The sequence below is a fragment of the Aythya fuligula genome, chromosome 6 (genome assembly GCF_009819795.1).
Source record: "Aythya fuligula isolate bAytFul2 chromosome 6, bAytFul2.pri, whole genome shotgun sequence".
Lineage (NCBI taxonomy): Eukaryota > Metazoa > Chordata > Aves > Anseriformes > Anatidae > Aythya > Aythya fuligula.
In genome coordinates this window covers 4,326,684-4,345,708 of record NC_045564.1, presented here as the reverse complement: position 1 = coordinate 4,345,708, position 19,025 = coordinate 4,326,684, and the positions used below count along the sequence as shown (strand labels likewise).

General features: G+C 38.6%; 1 protein-coding gene across 2 annotated transcripts in view; it reads right to left on the bottom strand.

Moving 5' to 3' along the window:
* Positions 1 to 19,025, bottom strand: part of COL5A2 (collagen type V alpha 2 chain) — a 101,491-nt gene that overhangs the window by 39,526 nt on the left and 42,940 nt on the right. Inside the window, exons 2-9 of one of the 2 annotated variants that reach the window (XM_032190374.1) lie at positions 12,068 to 12,304; positions 10,428 to 10,441; positions 8,315 to 8,347; positions 7,567 to 7,599; positions 6,847 to 6,900; positions 3,213 to 3,323; positions 1,586 to 1,663; positions 3 to 47 (exon numbers count right to left, since the gene is read on the bottom strand). In XM_032190374.1, the coding sequence (XP_032046265.1) occupies positions 3 to 47; positions 1,586 to 1,663; positions 3,213 to 3,323; positions 6,847 to 6,900; positions 7,567 to 7,599; positions 8,315 to 8,347; positions 10,428 to 10,441; positions 12,068 to 12,304 (605 nt within the window). The remainder of the gene's footprint in view (positions 1 to 2; positions 48 to 1,585; positions 1,664 to 3,212; positions 3,324 to 6,846; positions 6,901 to 7,566; positions 7,600 to 8,314; positions 8,348 to 10,427; positions 10,442 to 12,067; positions 12,305 to 19,025) is intronic. The other variant, XM_032190375.1, reaches the window with a different exon arrangement.

The following is a 19,025-nucleotide window of genomic DNA, read 5'->3' as shown; positions in this document are numbered from 1 at the left end:
ACTTGTTTTCCTTGGAGACCTTGAGGACCTCTTGGACCCACTGGACCCTATCAAAACCATAAATAGTTACACACTGAAAATCACACTTCCCTAAGTAATGTTCATTCTGCACTGACAGCAAAAATTTCCTTATAATGCATAACTGTATTGAAAAAAATGTAAGACTACAGGTACAGTTGGAGAGAAGAGTCTCCCCTTGAATTGAACATCATTACTTAGATTAATCTAATAATGGAATTAATGTCAAAATAAACTCATACGGCTGTTCTTGGCCATGAGCAGGAACAAGCAGCAATGGAAGGATGCATTTTCATGAACCACACAAAATACCAGAACAGCTTCCAAGTGGTTGATGTTTGTTACAGAAAATTCTCCTTTACATTTTCATGGTATTTTTAGAAAAATCTCATGCTTCATTGTAACTTGTACTATGAAGTAAAAATAATCCTGAAAGTAATGCTTTTCCTTCTAGCAACACAAAAAAAATATATAGTGGGCAATAACTTGCATTTTGACAGAGGTCATCTTTAACACACAGTTCATTCATTTTTACAAATTTTTACCTTGCATTTTAAATCCTTTTTGCAAACCAAATGCTAAAGAATTACTCATAGGCCATTTAAAAGTTCCAATTAAGAATAAAACCAAAACACAGTGGATCAGCTGAATGACAGTCAGTTACTGAATTTTACTGAGAACCTTTCAAAGAGTGTTAAAACAGTTCGAAGTTTACTGGTGGGGACTTGGATGGATAAGACACAGGTAGGAAAACTCATGGACAATGCAATTACTGAAGGACAATTTCCTCGAGAAAGAATGCTAAAAAATAAAGGGGGGAATGGTTAAAAAAAAAATGCTAACAGTATCTTCACAACATGGTAAATATACGTAGTACACATAGTAAAAAGTAAAAACTTAAAAATTAAGCAAAAGAGTTCAGACAGAGACAGCTTAGTGTGGCAAAATGTTTTTCACAGAAGGTAAAAAAATATATATATATTCCATGTTACCACTGTTCTTACTACACTAAAAGCAAAGGGCATATCTAAACAGTGAGAGATTTCAATCATAAAACTGGACTCATTGGATAAAGAGAATGTCCATCTTAAAATAATAAGCTCACAGATGGTTTCAGAAATACTCTTTTAAATTGCTACCAAAAATAACTATCTTTGATGTCACAACATGAAAAAGAGCCTTCAAAGTTACATATTTGTTTGTTCTGCTTTGCATTATACCTGATGCTCTGCAGTTCCTCTGCAGTGACTCAAGAAATGAGAAAATCTAAAGTTTTTTTTTTGTTTGTTTTGTTTGTTTGCTTGTTTTTCCATACCTAATTGGTAATAGCTGCTGTATTTCAGGAGGAGAGACAAAAAGGAGGGACAAAAATCTTTCACTATAACCAAAGAACCTTTTTTCATTGTTTTCAGATACTATGCAAAACTACACAAGAAAATTCTGTATATTCAGGTTCTAGATAGTTAGACAGTTCAGGACTATTAGGAAGTTGAGGAGAATTCTTTTGGTTTTTGTATATGCGCTTCACTTCAGATTTTTCTACAGTACAGGGCTAATCTGGTCTTACCACTGCACCAGGCATCAGTCCCATCTGACTACCAAGTCCAGATTTTTCATCCAGTCCTGCCATCTGAGCTGCAAATGGCTGAAAAAAATATGATGGGTGATTTTAGGTGTTGGTCACATTGATGATTCACAAGGCAAAATTCTATGCAACTCTTCATTACTTACATTAGCTTTGCAGCACTAACAAGTAAATTCTTGTTTCAATCAGTAAAATAAAAGTCTTCTTTCCTATACATTTGACGTGGTCTAAAGAATCAAAAAACAGTCAAATGCATCATGTTGTCTGCTTACTATTCTGACTCTACACCCACTTTAATAATAAACGAATATGAAGATGACCTAGATAGAGGAAAGCTTCCCAATAAAATAATTAGATTTCTTTCACTGCCCTCCAATATGAATCACACCTTAGCTTCACCTGCAATATTACTTCATTTCTTCTAAGACTGATTTGTTTTCACTTACTGTGCTTCAAGTTTAGAAACATCTGAAGTTAAATGAAAATGTAGCCAATTTTATGATTGCATATCAGTATTTTGACTGTGCTGCCCTTAACCAGCAAAGTTGAAGGCCACTGCTGTTCATTCATGATAATTTGCAGCGACAAATGAGTTAGAGCAAAGAGAACTCTCAGACATCCTTCCATTTTCGTGCTTGCAGATGTAGTTGAAATCAACAGTTTTATTTTGTTTGGTTCAGAGACAGTTCCTCGCTCATGGCAGGTCAGAGCTTAAAATGTCTGAGAACAACCTACAGCACATATGGATATTCAGGTCTTCTGCAATTCATCTCCAAACACACCTTCTTAAAGACTGGAGATTGCCTAACTTCAGAAACAGAAATATAAACCAAAAATGCCTTAAATTTCTGGCCAGACCTAGTCTTCCATATTTTTTGTTGAAATTCATGAAGGATGGTGGTCTATCACCCATCCTGGTTCTTCTGCAGTTCTCTGTGCTGAAGAGATTTGGAAAGAGATTTTCAGTGATGTTGCAGGAACAATGGAGGTAGAAATCAAAACAGCTACCTTCCAAACAGAAACAAACATTTAACTGAATATACTTCAGAAATTCAGATATGTATTTCATTATCAATCATTAGTCTTCCACAGAATTTTTTGGGGAAAAAAAATAAATTAGCCTTGGAGAATACATTTTCCAAATCTAGGGCTGGTTAACATGGCTTTCCACAGATAATTTCTGACTTAATCATCCAAGTGGTGGTGTGATTAATTTCAGCAAGAAGTAGACTTGACCACATTTTAATTGCTCCACTGATTATTTCCTGAAATATAATCCATCTTTTTTTCTTCTTCTTCTGTATTCCTGATTTAGTTTATCAATTTCCATGAACCGTTGAATTTAATAGAACCCTACTTAGATTTGGGCACCTTGGCTTTTCTAATTGTTAAAATACATTGTAAGAGGTGTGTCCTTTCAGAGCTTTTCAGCGTGTTCCAATTTTCAGTGAAACTTGCATTGCTGCTAGCCACTGCCCCTCATTACTGAGAGGTAGGAATGATGAACATAGTTTTCTGTATTTGCTGAAGCATAGAGAAGTTATTCTGTTACATGTGAACTTATCCAGACACTCACTCCACTTTCTATCAAACCAATTGAAAAACTTACCCTGCTTAGTCCGTCTGGTCCTGGGTGGGTAGGATGTCCGGGAGGACCAGGGTCACCAGGCTGGCCAGGGATACCAGGTTCCCCATCAATCCCTTGAGGACCACGAGGACCCTAGAAAGAAAATGATAAATGCAGAGAGTGTGCACAGGTATTCAGGAGTAGCCTTGTAAATGGCAAATGGTATCATCTGTGATAAATCCAAATTTGCAAAGAAAGATCTTCCAAAAAAAAAAAACATCCATCAACATATATTCTTACTTTCAGATCAGAAGCACTGACTAAAATGAGTTATGAATCCAGCACACGAGTAAATTGGAGCAATTTCTCTCAAAGGCTATTCTAGAAACTTAGGCTTCCTATAACTTCATATTCGAGTATACTATTCCTGATAAACTGCTGTTATATAGAACAACAAAAATTTATTTATAAAATACAGATAGCTCAAATTAGTGCACATACATAAAACACACACAGAAAATTCCAGCAAGACTGATTTCTGCAGCCTCTTGACATCACAAATGGTTTAGCTCATACTATTCCTAAATTCCCAACACTTACACTGCCAAAAATGCAGAGTAACTCCCTTGGTGTTGATGTTATCTCTAATTAGTGTTTGCAGAATAGGTTAGGAGGCTATCCCATTGCTCCCATTTTTATTGTTCACTTTTGATTCCTAAATTGCATTCATCTTATGAATGCAGTTTTGTCAGAACAAAAATTAAATACAGAAGCAGCTAATAAGACATTAATGGAACAAAATCAATAGCAGTATGGCCAATACGTATATACTTCAATCATAAGTATGGATTTCAAATTAATTGTCACACTTGCTTCCTTCAGTTGGAAGAAAAATGCTGGAAAAGAGTGAGGGAAAAAAAAAAAAAAAAAAAAAAAAAAACTGTATAACATGCTCTTCTACCTTAAGAATCCTTACACAGAAAACTTTGGAAGCCTGGCTCAATGACTCATCTTTACAAACACAATCAGACAGATTGCTTGTATTTCCATGAGATGAGGCATATATTTCCATGCAGTCTGCAACAAATTTCAGTGGAACTTAGGGTCTGAACTAGTATGGTTTGAACTAGCACAGTGTGCACTTTAAAGAAAAAGCGTTCTTTGGGAAAGAGCTACATTGGCATAGCACTGACAATAGGGTTCCTGGAAACTCTCAGAAAACAAGCTAATTTTTCCCTATTATTTCTCAATATATCTTTATGACCTGAATTTCTATATGCTTGGTAATCAGAGGACATTTTTTTCATATCAAATACACATACACATACACTTGCAGAACATAAGTTGCAAATAGATGCTATTCTGAAACTCATGTGTAGATCGTTGCACGTTGGATGGGAACAGAAGGTTCTTTCAGAAAACTTTATTATCTAGTATTTCTATCAAAAATAAGTATACCCTGCCAAACTTAAAAGTGTACAATGTCTGAAGGAGGAAAACCTTAAGTTTTCTTTCCTTTATTCTCAGCACAAAAGGAAAACACAGCTACGCATTAGAGAAAAAACAGATTTGCCTAAAAGAATTCATCAGACTTCTATAAAATAACTAGTGATTTTTCAGTACCCAAACTGAGATGCATTAACAAGATCTGATTTAGAAAAGTGATATTCTTTTTAGTTCTGTCTTAGAAAAGGAACTACTTTTTTAGTTACCAATCCTGCTTTAAGAGCAACACTGCAACCACTCCTATCTCAAAACCCCAAAAGTCCCTGAAATGCTTGTTTGTATTTATAGCTGGTAACTAACTGATGGTATGTAAGAAAATTGTATTATATTTTAATAAAATAATGATTATAATTAATAATATATATGAATTTATATGCATATTAAAAACCTTTCATTTTCTTCCACCAGCTTACAGTAGTGAGGTTTAATATATTAAAAACCTAGCACAAGCCACAAGATGGCATCCTTTAAACATGTATTCAGGATAATGACAGTTTAATAATTCTGGCCCATTGCTGCTGCTGGTCAGGAGACATTAGTACAGATTTTGCCTGTAATGGAATAAAAGGAAATGCAATTCACAGTAGAGCACTTTGAAACTACTATCTATTTTACTGCTACTTCAATTACAATCTAGTATAAAAGCATGCTGAAACAAAATGCACTGATGGTTCTGCGCATGCTCAAGATTATTTTCTGTCTTCAAAGGATTAGTTGTAATTGCATCACACTCTAAAACTCCCCCTCCCCGGATGTGTTTTGTAAATGCAAACACACTCTAGCCTTGGTGTTTCTCTCTCAGTGTTATGCTAACAAAGAATTTGAAGAATATTACATGCTAATAGTCCTGAATTCATGAATCCTGCACTAGCAGGCACTCCCTGTCTAAAGTACTACTCTTTGCTTTTTTAGACACACAAGGTCTCACCAAAACCTTTGACATTATGTTTTCAAAGAAGCTGACTGGTTCCTAATGCCTTGATATCCCTTTAAAGCACTATTAATAATCCATGTCAAAGCAACTCAAAACTGTTCACAGCCTTTTGATATTTTAAGTGTTTCTAGCCACCACTCTGTAAAGACATACAAGGAACTCATGGCACAGGACCAGAAATTTAGTGTCTCATTGATAAACTTGCACTCTGGGAAGATGATTCAGATATCTCTGCAAACACAGTCGAGGTTCCTCTGCAAATGACAAGGTTTCACAATTACTCCAAGAATTCTTTTATGTATCTTGATAGCTATTCATCAAAGGTCTTAAGGTGATCCAGAGAGGAGCAGTGTCTTGGCATCCAAATCAGAGGCTACACACTTATTCCTTGCCTTTAGAAGCATTATCATTACCATCTATGGACAACAGACATCCACTGGAGGAACAGCAAAAAAGAGTTGATTTTAGACGTATGCCTAAAACGCAGCTCTGTTATTCAAGCAAAATACGCTAAGTATTGGCTTGCTCTCTCCTGAGGGATAGGAAAATATCTACATAGAAATTACAATGATACTATTCTTTAAAACCTGCTAAAAACAGCTTCTGCATTTTGCCCTAGCTTTTTCAACAGGAACGTGTCGTCTTTGGTATTTTCAGCACTCCCTTTTGGCCTTTCTGTGGTTCTCCACATGCAGACGCTGAAATTCCCTTATGAAGTCTGTATTTCCACTGAGCAATCTTGATTATATTATTCACCAGCATACCAACATATGTAGTCACATATTAACTCCTGCTAACTTCCTGAGCTTTGTCTTTTCTGAAATACTCTGATCCACAAAGTCCACACAGCTGCTGATACACAACAGAAACCAGCAAAAAAAAATCAGCAAGTTCTTAAAACAGAGGAAGATGATGTTCTAGATTTGTTGTTTTTTTTTGTTGTTGTTGTTGTTGCTTTTGTCTTTTAAATACTGGAAAAAAAAATGTACTCTCAGACGCTGCTTCAAGTAACTGTTGAAAAACTATGGCTTTTAGTGGAAATACTGCTAAGCTTCTATCAGTTATTTCAGAACATCCAGAGATGGTGAGATATAAACATTTTTTCTGTTTGTTAGTTAATTCTTGGAAGATATGAGGAAAGCTCTGGTAACTCTCAAAGACATGGAGAAAGTTCAAAGCCATCTAACCTCTTAAGGTTACTCCAGAGCTTAATTTTAAAAATATTTAATAACTTACAGGTCTTCCCTTAGGTCCTCGTTCTCCTCGTGGTCCTTGTGAACCTGGAGGTCCCTAAAAGAAAGTTTGGAAATATTGAACGCCTCTTAAAGTAGCTAATGACTTATAAAGCTTTGAAGATATGAAACAACATGCTTATTTGAAACTTAATTTTTGGTATTTTTTTTCTCCACATGATCATAAAGGAAACAGCTATGACCACTGAATATTCAGCTATCTCTTCTCAAATGCACGTTGCCTGAATGGAATAGAACCAGGATTTAGAGATCTACAAAATGGTTTCATATCTCACATGCTCTACAGCTTAATTTAGCACAGGTTTTCTGAGTGCTGAAGTCTATAAATAGTGAGTTGCACAGGTCTGAGACACCCTTCCTGCTAGTCCAGAACTGCTCTCTGCTTAGTCGCAGCTGGAGAGCATACTGCATCTCCTCCTACTCCTGTTAGAAAAGTATTCCCCAGCGACAACCTTACTCAAAGGTCCTCAGACATGCATGTTCTACAAGCACACATCTGTTTGCTTAGGGCATTGGCTGACCTGACACTAGTACAAAATCCCAGAATTGTGAAACCTCCTCAAATTCAGCAGTCCGGCAGACAATGCCCCCTATCACACGCATGGAAAATTCTTCCTTCACATCATTCTCACAACACAAAACAGAAGTGGCAGAAAGTGGAGAATGCTATTATCAGAGAAACAGAAGTTCAGAAAATACTCACTGCAGGTCCTGGGCGGCCTCGTATTCCTGAAACCTAAAGAAGGCAATAGAAATTAAAGTTACCACACAATGTTATGCCTATAACAAAGTATCATTGTTATTCTATACAAAGGAGAAAAAAAGAAAAAAGAAAAAGAAAAAAAAAAAAAAAAGGAGATAAATAAGTGAATGACAATGATTTAGTCTCAATTATTTACCTAGCCTTTTGTTTCCACACTTTAAAGCAGGAATGGTTAGGCATTGTAACAGGCTGCTCAGGGAGTTGGTGGAGTTGCCATCCCTGGAGGTGTTTAAAACATATGTGGGTGTGGCACTTAGGGTCCTGGTTTAGCAGTGGACTTTAGAAAGTTTTTGAGTGTTAGATGATGGTTGAAGTTGACAATATTATGGGTCTTTTCCAACGTAAATGATTCTATAATTCCAGAAATGTACAACAATAAATGTAGAAAGGGAGAATTTATATCATTTTCCTTAATGTTTCTACTCTTTCCAAACACTAATATACCACCATACCTCCACAGAATTTAACTATAAAGATTATGACACTTTTAACTCTAAGATTCTTTTCCCAAAATGCAAATGACAGGCATTTCCAATGTCACATATGTGACACAGGGTAATTCATTCCACACCTTTCACTACCAGCTTGTACATTTGTATTGCATTTCTTTAATAGCTGCGATTCTGTCTTAAGCACTGAAATGTACACTTCTGGGGGGTGTAGATAAATGAAGAAAAAATGGACTCACAGGTGGCACTATTCCAGGTTCTCCTTTTTGCCCCTGTAGGAAAAGGATGCAAAATCATCAGATGGCAGAAAACAAGTGAAATTAACAGTAGGTTTCACCAATGTAATTCCTGTGACTGAGACAAATGCAGAGATTTTTCTAAGGATACAACTGTGACTAAATTAAAGTCCCTGCAATAGTTAAGCCACACTATTTTAATGAGTACAGACACTGATTAAATGAAGGCTATAAATTAACTAGGTTTCTCTAACTGCACAATATGCTGGATGAAAAAAAGATACACAGTAAGAAATTACCATCATTTTTTTTAAGTAGTAGAAAACATGCTGCCGCTCTGTTATGGGATGATTTGATTCAGCTGAAATGCATTCAGATGCCATTTCTTCAAGACATTAAATTAGAATTCATAACATGGACATACAAAACCTGCATGTCCACCTGCAGTGTAGGGACAGAATACAAAGCAATGTTGCACGGCCTCAGAATGAAGGGGATTGCATTTAGCAATTGACTTTTCTCTGTGCTGAATGTGTTCACAATGATTACACATTAAATAAAATAACTCGATTTAGACCTACTGGTGGTAACCATTTTATTAAGAGAAAATGAGGGCTTTGTAAACACACAAAATTTCCTGCCTCATTTAGCAAGTAGTGAGCTGGTCACAGTCCATTTATTTCCACAAACTACCTCTCCATAGAGAGATGCTCAGTTTTAAGGAGAGTATATACTTGATAACCTAAAATTAATTTCAATTACTTCTTGAGGCTGCTTACCATCTCAGAAACTCATTTACCAGAATGCATTTTAATTTCTCCTATAAGAATAGATCTTCTCCACATTTAATTGCACACCATAAGCTGTGATGCCCGTGGAAGCGTGTCTCTGTGCAGAAACACACCGTTGCAGTCCTTTGGCAGTGCCAGGACCACGCGTCTCCATCCTATACTCAGCCATACCCAGCACCTACAGAGCTGTCTGTCGGAGGGGACCTGCATGAGCCCTCAGGTATCAGCTGCCAATGTTTTACTTAGCGGTGCCTCAAACATAGTCGTGATGCGATGCAAGCTGCCTGGGGCACCCTGAACTAATTCCACAGTGAAAGCACAAAGGGTGTCAAAAAAAATTACCATTTTTAACAGTAGTTTCATACCTTTAACTATGGCTGAGTATTTTTAAGATATTTGGGCAACCCTCTAGTGATTTAGACAAAGCCCAATTTATTCATGGCCAAGTATATAAAATTAAATGCATCAGCAAATGTAAGAAAAACAAAGTTATTCTTAAAAACATGATTTAGCTCAAAGAGCGGTGTAAAACATCTTGAAAAACTTGATCTTGGAGCTATAACTTTGTGATGGAGCTCATCACATCAGTGCCCTGGGATACCAGTAAGGCAGAACAGATCTGGGGTATGTTTGCCTACCAGTAGAAATTGTCATATAGGTTCCTGCAATTACATTTGGTGCAGCGATAAGCAAGATGGGCTGCAAAGCTGATGTACCAGCCTTGCACAATACCTCAGGGGCTGCTCTGCCCTATATACAGTAGTGCAACAGCTATCTTGTGGCTGTTGCCTGAATTACGTGTAGTTTAAAGCCAACCCCAGGATGTCTAGACAAGATGCAGTAATGCCTTGCACCTGAATATAATACATACCTCCTGCACAAAGTGTCAGCAAATACAGCAGGAATGTTTAAAGAGTGGCTGTGCTACCTAGTGCACACCAGGCAGCAAAAAGTTTCAGCAAAGCCAAGATGAAAGTTTTAGGACTTTGACTTCTAATAAAATGGTGGTTCCCTTCCATCATTTTGTGGCACTGCCTGATATGAAACAACCAAACTACTTAAACTGGAATTCCTTTGATGCAGACAGCAGGGATTTTCAGTCAGGGGATTCTCTATATTAAGACTAGGATTTTTTGCCTGCATCCCAGGATTTTTTCCATGAAGATTTGCTTCTTCCCATCTTGAGGAAGAACAAGAGAAAAAGAATTAATTGCTTTTACAAGAGTTTATATTTATTTACTGGAAAGTGCTCCAAGGTGACGCGAGAGACTTTTTAACAGTTGTAATCTGTTTAAAAATAAGTAAACAAATAAAGGAAGTCTTACCTTTCTTCCTCTACCTATTAAAAGGGATAAAAAAAAAAAAAAAAAAGAGAGAGAAACAATTAATGTTTTTACTCCAAAAGACAGACATGGTAACAGTTGAGTGAAGGTGTTACAACTAGAACCATCCAGATCCTGGATGCACAGAGACCTGGAGAAGGTCCCAGAGATACACATCCTCCCTCCTTCAGGTGTGAGGAACCAGGAAGGTCTCAGTGATGTCCCTGACCCTCAGCCTTTTCCAGCATTGCAAAGGTAAGAAGCAGCACTTCAGGAATGCAGAACGTCCTGTGGGGAACTCTCAGAAGCTTTTAGCGCTGGCTGAATGGTTGGCAGTCAAGTCAAACAAAGTTTTATTACAGATCTGCACACAAGCAATGCTGACAGATCCACAACATATAACACAGTGTTTTTCAAAAGACAGAGCTGACTGGAGGGTCTTTGACTTTTTTTTTGGTTAAAGTTTTACAATATCACACATGCCTGAATTCAGAGCCACGTAGCCACACTCCTATCCACAAACATCCTTCAGAGGAATATTTTATTAATACCTTGACTAACAGTAAGGAATTCTGGAATGTTTCCATACTGCTCTTATATCTTATGGGTGTATCTGTTGGCTTTGGCCTAATGCCTCCCAAAACACAGCAGGAGGCACCCCATCTGTTTATTAATGCTTGCCACATCTTGCTCCATTGCTCAATTACACAAGTCCCTACCATGCACTCTTCGTTACTATTTCGTTCTATACTAAGTTAATCAACAGTCATTATACCTCCTGAAAAAATAAATAAATGCTTTAATTGTCGTATAAAGAATAGTTCAGATAATGCAATGCACTGTATTAATGAATATTAATTGCACGTTAAGAGATTTTCTCTTAGGACAATATTTGGAGGGATTTACTTCATCCAAGTCTCTCCCAGAATTAAAAATGGACTGGAAAAGACATTATCTTGAAGGTATATCACAGAAAGTGTGCAAGCAGGAAGTTAAGAATACTTTATACTACTTTCTTTTTCTGATGTCTCACGAGAGAACTGTGTGTTCGTGTTTCACCTTGGGGAAACGCTTTATAGTGCTTACATTTCACCACTTACTTATAAGATTTACATTGATTCAGCTATTGGAGAGGCCTGGAATTGAGCTTTCTATCAAAGAATGCCCTATTTTATTATGTCTTAGCATATTCATCTTTCAGTTCCAGATGAACCACAAAAAGAACCCAGAAAGCAATCTCCTTGAAATATCAAGATGGAATTCAGCTCAACCTCGGAGCTGTAAAGCCTTTGGGCTTAATCACATTCATAGTCAGAAGAAAACTGTTTCCAGAGCCAGCTCAGGTGCAAACCAAGACAGAAAACAGCTGCCAAGTATTTACTCTCTTCAGATTTAAACTTTCACCATGGAAATGCTATTAGAAACTTCAGTATCGTGAGGTTCCTACTCCTTTGGGCTGATTTTAGAGAACTTTAACCTCACCACCAACCTTCCTGCGCATTCAGACTTGAAACGGGGAACAGATCTAGATTTCATCAGGGTCTCCCTATCCCATTTGGAACCACAGCAGAGCAAATCTCATTCTCAAGGCCAGCCTGACTGGTTCTCCTTTCAACAAAAAGTGAACTGGAAAGCAATCTTACCAATGCCGTTGTCAAAATCTCGTGTCGTATGGGGACACACAGGACAGCACTCCCCTGGGGGCACCTGTGGGTTCTCACACTCCAGCACATCTTGACACTGGATTTCATCGCAAAGAATAGCTCCGTTGTCACAGACGCAAATCTGGCAAGGCGATGGCTTCCAAATATCCCGGTTCAGGTACATCTGGCCATTCTGAGTGCAGGCGATTTCTTCACCGTCTTCTCCTGGAAAAAAGGCTGAGGATATATAAAACATTTTCCAACTGTGAAATCAAAGGAGTATTAGGATGAGGAAAGAGCAGGTCTGGAGATGAAAAGCAGCACCACATACATGGAGAAAACAGTCTACCAGCACAGCTGAAGTTAATGGCTTTTAAATACCAGTCATCTTAAACGTCTTTCTTATTTTACCACCTTATTCCTCAGACAAGGAGAAGTAAAATGGAGTCATTGTGGAGAAGCATAACCCCACCACAAGGTCTCAAAAGCGTATTGCCTTAGGAGTATCTGTATATAATAGATTGTCTACGTGGCCATTTACATCAGTGCAGCATCTACTGACTATATGAATGTCCTATCTGTGTATGTTTTTCTCACGTTTGTATGGAGCTCATCCTATTTTACTAAAGTTATGCATCTTTTTTACCCTAATCCATGTGCTTTATAGCAAATTGTCTTTCTTTCTTGCCTTAGTATTGTCACCTTTATTTATTTTTCTTGAATTCCATTAATTCCATTTAGAAATCCATTCAATGTAGTTTTCCAGTCTACTGTCACCAAGACAGAACGACTTCTCTAGGTTGAATTCTCTCTCTCTCTCTTTTATTGTTTGTTTTTTTGTTGTTTTTTTTGTTTGTTTGTTAATGTTCTGAGAGAACTTAACTTTTTCAAAACTTTCCCTGTTTGAGGGGGAACATGACTGTCCCTTTAGGTATTGTTCTATCCATAGTTAAGTCTATGCCTTTGTTTTCTTCCTACTGTGTAAGCAAACAGTCCAAATATCTGTAGTTGTTGTTTGGGTTGGTTTTGGTTTTTGGGGGGCTGAAGGGAGAGTTGTTGGTTTTTTTGTTTGTGTTTTTTTTTGTTTTGTTTTGTTTTTTGTTTTTTTTTTTAATAATGAAGTAACAACCTCCTCCTAAAAATAAAATACAATTTTAAAATAAAATACACTTAAAAAAAAATTCTTTGGCTGTCCAACATTTTAAAAAATGCCCTATCAACAGAAAAGAGACTTTTTCACTTTGGCCCAATGAATACTTCATCCTCTAAAGCTCCACACAACACAAGCTCCCGCAGTAGGAACGAACTGTCCTCAGACAGTCCCCAGGCAATGGGTCCCAAACCTGCAACCCAAAAACCCCAGTGCCAAGATTCCCTCCTCAGAGCCATAGGCAGCAGAGCTCCCACACGCAGCCTCCTGTGCTCCAAACAACTCTCCTGACCTTGGGATACCGTGGCAAGGATTCATCTTATCCTGGGTGGCAACTCCAGCTGACCACAGAAACCCTTCTATCAAAAATGTCTTTGGAACTGGAACAATCTGGTTAAAACCACGGGCTGAAGTTTCCCAAACAGCTCTAATTTTGAACCAAAGTAAGACTAGGAACAGAGGTAGCTCTACATACATATTCTGGGTGCATCCCAGTAGTCAAAGATCACAATCAGCATTTTTTAAGAAAAGCTGTTATTAGCATAACAATTAACAGCACCAAGCACAAGGTCAGCTTCACTGTTCTATGCATTTCTGCCCTAACTTGAACCAGATGTAAACAGAAAATCACAAAGCAATAAACAGGAACGGATTTAGGATTTCAGCTTTGTGCCTTAACTCAAGTCCCGTTACTCCATCAATGTCAAAGCTCAGAGAAACGGAGCAGATGTGTCATTAACTGTTGCCTGCCATCATCAGCTTCTGCAGCTTCCCAACAGAAACTGAAATCCAAATGTATACCAGGTCATCTCCTCTTCAACTGGTTCATCACATACACTGACAAAACGACTCGAAGGGGTGCCACAGAAGCTTGGGAGGAAATGTTTTCAGTGTGAAGTAAAGACATCGACCAAGTGTGGTGCACAGCCCATTTAGGATACTGTGAGAATCACTTTCCAAACTGCAGAACCATTTTGAAAAGCACTCTTCTCACTTCTCCCTTGTGTGCATGACATAACGTGCTGTCTGACATATTTAGCCTTTTTCCCCCAGATGTCTGGCATATGGTCTGTGTCTTCCTTAACGTAGCACCAGTAGAACTCGCTGTGCTGTTCCAGAGCTGCAGTTTGCATAAATGAAATTTCTGAGTTACCGAGCCCAAAGTCAGCCTTCTGTCACGGCTTCAAATAAACCACACAGCAACTGCTTTGGCAAATCAGAGCTGCGCCAGGTGGTGACTGGCTTCTGCCGGAGCCCTGCTCGGCGGCTGGGGAAGGGACGGGCAGGCAAAGGGAGGGGGCAAACCAGCACATACTCACTTCTGGAAATATTTTAAGAAGTCTGGCTTCCTCTCAGATTGCAGATACACTGATAACTTTCAAAGAAAAGCAAACATTTTTTTTTTTATTTCAAATCTTTTTTACCACATTTGCTGTCTCTAGTTTTCCTTTAGGCTGTGACTGTGCTACACTAAGAGTAACCTGCAGAGAGCAGCTCCTACACCTCCAACTCATCCCACAAGCACCTTTTAATGTTTCACTGTCAGACCTGAGCTGTAGGCACGTTATCCATCCATACCCAGACCAGCAGAAAAGCAGCAAAGGAAATTGTACTACTCTTTTTCTTCCCTGCCTTGGAAATCAACGAGTTTTTTAATTATAGAGACCAAGTCACTAAGTATTTGTTTCACATGTTCTTTCTACCTCTGCAGTTGTAACACAAGATGCTGAATGACTCCAGAAGCAGCTTTGGAAATTGTTAATGTAGCAAAATGATCTGGTAGTCAATTAACCAACTCCTTTCTCACCAACAAGTACAACTATTACCGCTATTGAACCTGAGGACAGAATTCACAGGGTCACCAATCCGTTTGAGTCAGGGAAAATGAGTCTCAGAGCAGCCTGCAAACACAAAAGGCAAGGTACAAAAAATACCCTAGGAAATATTTAAAGACATTCATTTGTGTGCTTGTACAAAAGGACCTTTCAGAAAGAAGTTTTCAATGAAATGCACCATGACTATAATGTGATTTTTTTTCTGTTATACATTAATCTGTTGGAATATCATTTTGGCATGAAAGAACTGTTCAACCAGAAGTCCAAAGTCAGCCGCAGCTGATATATCAAATCATCATGTTCAGAGACCAAGTATCAACTCTTTGCAAGTAGAAATCACGTCATGCACTGACATACCCAGGCCCAGCTCTGACAACACTGAAGTTGTACAAATTACTGAGGAAAATAAATAAATAAATAAATAAATAAATAAATAAATAAATAAAAACCTCCCAGCCACTAGATGGCTGTCAAAGCCCATCAGTCACACGAGCAAAGCCCAAAGGCGTCCAGCAAGGGCGTGCAAGCCACACCCTGCTTTGGGCATTTTTGCTGAGCTTGGTTTCTTTGCAAGCAAATATCCATGTTAATTCCCCTCCTCAACGAGCCAAGGACACGACGAATGTTTTAAGAGAGAGCGTACGAAACCACTGAAATCTTGCACTAGCAGATGTGCACCATGGTGCAAGTGCACCCGGAGATCCACCACTTGCTTGCTTTTATGGCACACGTTGCCTGGTGAGCAGAGCTTGGCCAGCAGGCTGCTCTTCCAAGGGCTGACACAGGGGAGAGAAATGGAAATCAGAGAGTAAAGTGGGAGAAAATGGGTCTTGTTGTTTTTATAGATAGGGAAAAGAGAAGGATTCAACAGCAAAGCAGCTCCATTTCATTTCACTTTTACTCGCTCAAGCAATGCCATAATTAAAGGAGTGTAAATGCTGGTGGACCTCCAGAGGCAGAGAACACAGCCTAACAGAGCCAGAAGAGATGACGGCTGGTCCTTAAAGCTCCGGCTGCCAGTGTTATGCTTTCTTTCTGCCAAGAGGGACTTCTTGATGCATATTCTACACAAAGTCCACTACTTTTTTACATTGTTTAACATAAAAAGTCTAGAACAGAAAAGGAAATATTACAGAATGAGAAAGACTGGAGAGAAAAGAGCTTCTGCAGGTAGCTTCTCATCTTTGTAGCCTGATTCTAGACTGTGGAAAGTATATGGAAATACAAGATTGCAGTAAAATACTTAGTGTTTAAGTTAAAACAAACAAAACATAACCCTGCAAGAAAACTCTAGCATATGAAAAGCTGAATTTCAAGTTATGCATTACAATCTAATCCTGCTGACTCATAAAGCAGAGGTGCAGAAGAAAATCAAAGTGAAGGACAGTACGTGCAAACAGCCATTTTGCAGATGTACCATTGTGCATGTGGACGGAGTGCCAAGAGATAGACAAGAGTAGCTTGGTGTTAACAATGCTTGATTGCCAGCTTGCTACAACATTAGCACAGAGCTTGATCCAGTTCTCCTTAAATCAATGGGGAAAAAACTCCTATTTGCTCCTATAGGAATCACACTGCCTGTAGAGATTTTATCTTTTGATAACTTTTGCATTTGTTCCATAGAAAGGATTCTTCTTAATAGTGATTAGCACAGACAGCTTACAGAGGAAGTAATTTGTAGCTACATGTATGAGGAGGAACCTGGAATCCCTTAGCAATTATAATAATAAAATAATTCAGTATTCTCTTTATGTTTGACTGGCATTATCAAATCAAATTTGTGTTCAGATGTCTCCATTCAAGATGTGTCATGCTTCTCAATGACCTAGAAGTAATAGCAACAGCACAAGGATGCACTTACATGCAAATAACAGCAATCTCTTAGAAAAGCTCACCAGTACCAAGGTCTTTCACACACTGTTAATCCACTAAGTGTTACAGATGAATGTCCTCTCCGTGTCTTGAAAGGCAGTTAAATTCCCCTGCACAGTCAAGCCAGTAAGTTAGGAATAAGACATACAAACCCCTCAGGAGTATAGCACAGAGGATTTATTCATTATAGGACCCTGAGGTCCCATGAGGTGTACTGTGACATCTGTGTCCCCAGGCACATCTGGTTCCTGCTTAAACACCTTACCGGATTACTTGCAAAGTTCATATGAAATAAATATTTGAGAAGCATCCTACAGATTAAAGAAGTCCAGTGGTCTCAGTTCATCATGAGATTTCAAGGTGATTGTTTAGTCAATCATCTAGAGACGGAGCTGAAGCCCTTGTGCCATGTTTGAGAATAATAATAAAAGACCCAGGGTGTATTCCTAAATAACACAGGTAATTTTAAAATGTGTATTTTAGGAATGGAAAATTACAGAGACTCAACTGTTTTTCTTGCAGAGTCCACTACCATAACATTAAGTACGAATAAATACTGCCAAGTATCAAGATGTAAGTCAGCTCCCAAGCAGGGACTTAATGAACTGCTGAAATAGCTACAGCAGTTAACCAGAGCCTTACTGAAGACATGCACTGTGCAGCTGGCCAGCTGTTCTGGCTGGCACCACGGAGAGGGATTTCACCCCCCAAGGTTTGTCAACCAAGAAAACCTAAACTCAAAGCTCTGAAGAGCAGTCTGGAAGCAAAAATCAATGATAAACCAATATATGTTGAGTTGGGAGAAGAGAGAGACTCCCAGGTAAAGGCCTCTTTGAGTGTGATCTGGCTATTGGTTTTGTCTCTTACAGAAAATTTTGATAAAATAAATAATTCTGTTTTCCATCTCAGCACTGTGATTCGAGATTTGGATGAGTGGGGAAAGCTGAAAAGCAAGAACCATTCTTAGGATATTGCTAGACTCCTCTGAGTGAATTTTAACTTGATATTCTAATATAACTGATTCCTCACATTTCCTTAACCAGATGGGAGCACTACTACCCCACATTTGGTTTGTTGGTCCAGACTTCCCCTCACTCACAGGTTCATATAGTTATGGCTCAACCAGTAAGAGCAATAGTTTTGCTCTTTTTTTTTTTTTTTAATGGAAATAGTTAATTTCCAAAACACGACAATCAAGAACAATATTTTAATTACAAGGTCCAACACGTGCTGGATATGAAGGCAGAATATACTGGGAGCCCTTCTGGTAAACAGGATTTCTCTTGATGCTCCCACAGCGTTATCCACTGTTTCTTACACTGCTCAATTCATTAAGAGTATCTGATGCTGTTGTATCTGCATATTGACTTCATCATTCCTGAGCCAATTAATAAACAAGGCAGCCTTTCTAAAGACCCCATCTTATCCTATGAACAGAGCAGTGCACTGTAAAAATTGGTCACGTTGGTCTTTTTCTGTGGGTAACCTTACAGCCTTGGGTCTGTGCATAGCAGAAAAGCATTTGGTTTTACTAACTCACTCGAGTCATCCTGTAAATAAGGACAGGTGTATAAAAATGTCTTTATTTTTCTCTGTTGTTACTTTGGTTCAGAAGTAGAATGGCTGCTCAAATTCCTTGGTAGGAGAAAAGGTTGAAGAGGGAGCTGAAGAGCCTGGCCTGCAGCAGTGCTCATACAAATAGCCCCTGATGACAACAAGCAAGCCTCAAGCATACAGTGGGAAATGGAATTACTTCCAAATGGCCGAGGCTGCACACAGATAGTTACGGGGAGGCGTTCGGGGCATGCCTGAGAAAACACCATAGCAGATTTCGGCACTTGGAGGAAATAGTTAAAAGCTCAAGTCCGTAGCAGGGGGCCTGGTTTCTGCTGGAGCCCGTGCTGCCACAAGCATGGTTCCAGTCTGTGGAAGCACAGTAGGGCCAGGGCTTGGCACTGCTGAATTTTCACAAGTCCTGCAATATAGGCATTGTCTTTAAAATTAAAACAGAGTTAAAACTGTGAGGCTGAATGCTTTGGCTTTGTTTTTGAAGCAATCACGCTCTGACAGAGGGAATTCTTGCCAACCTGCTGCTGCATTT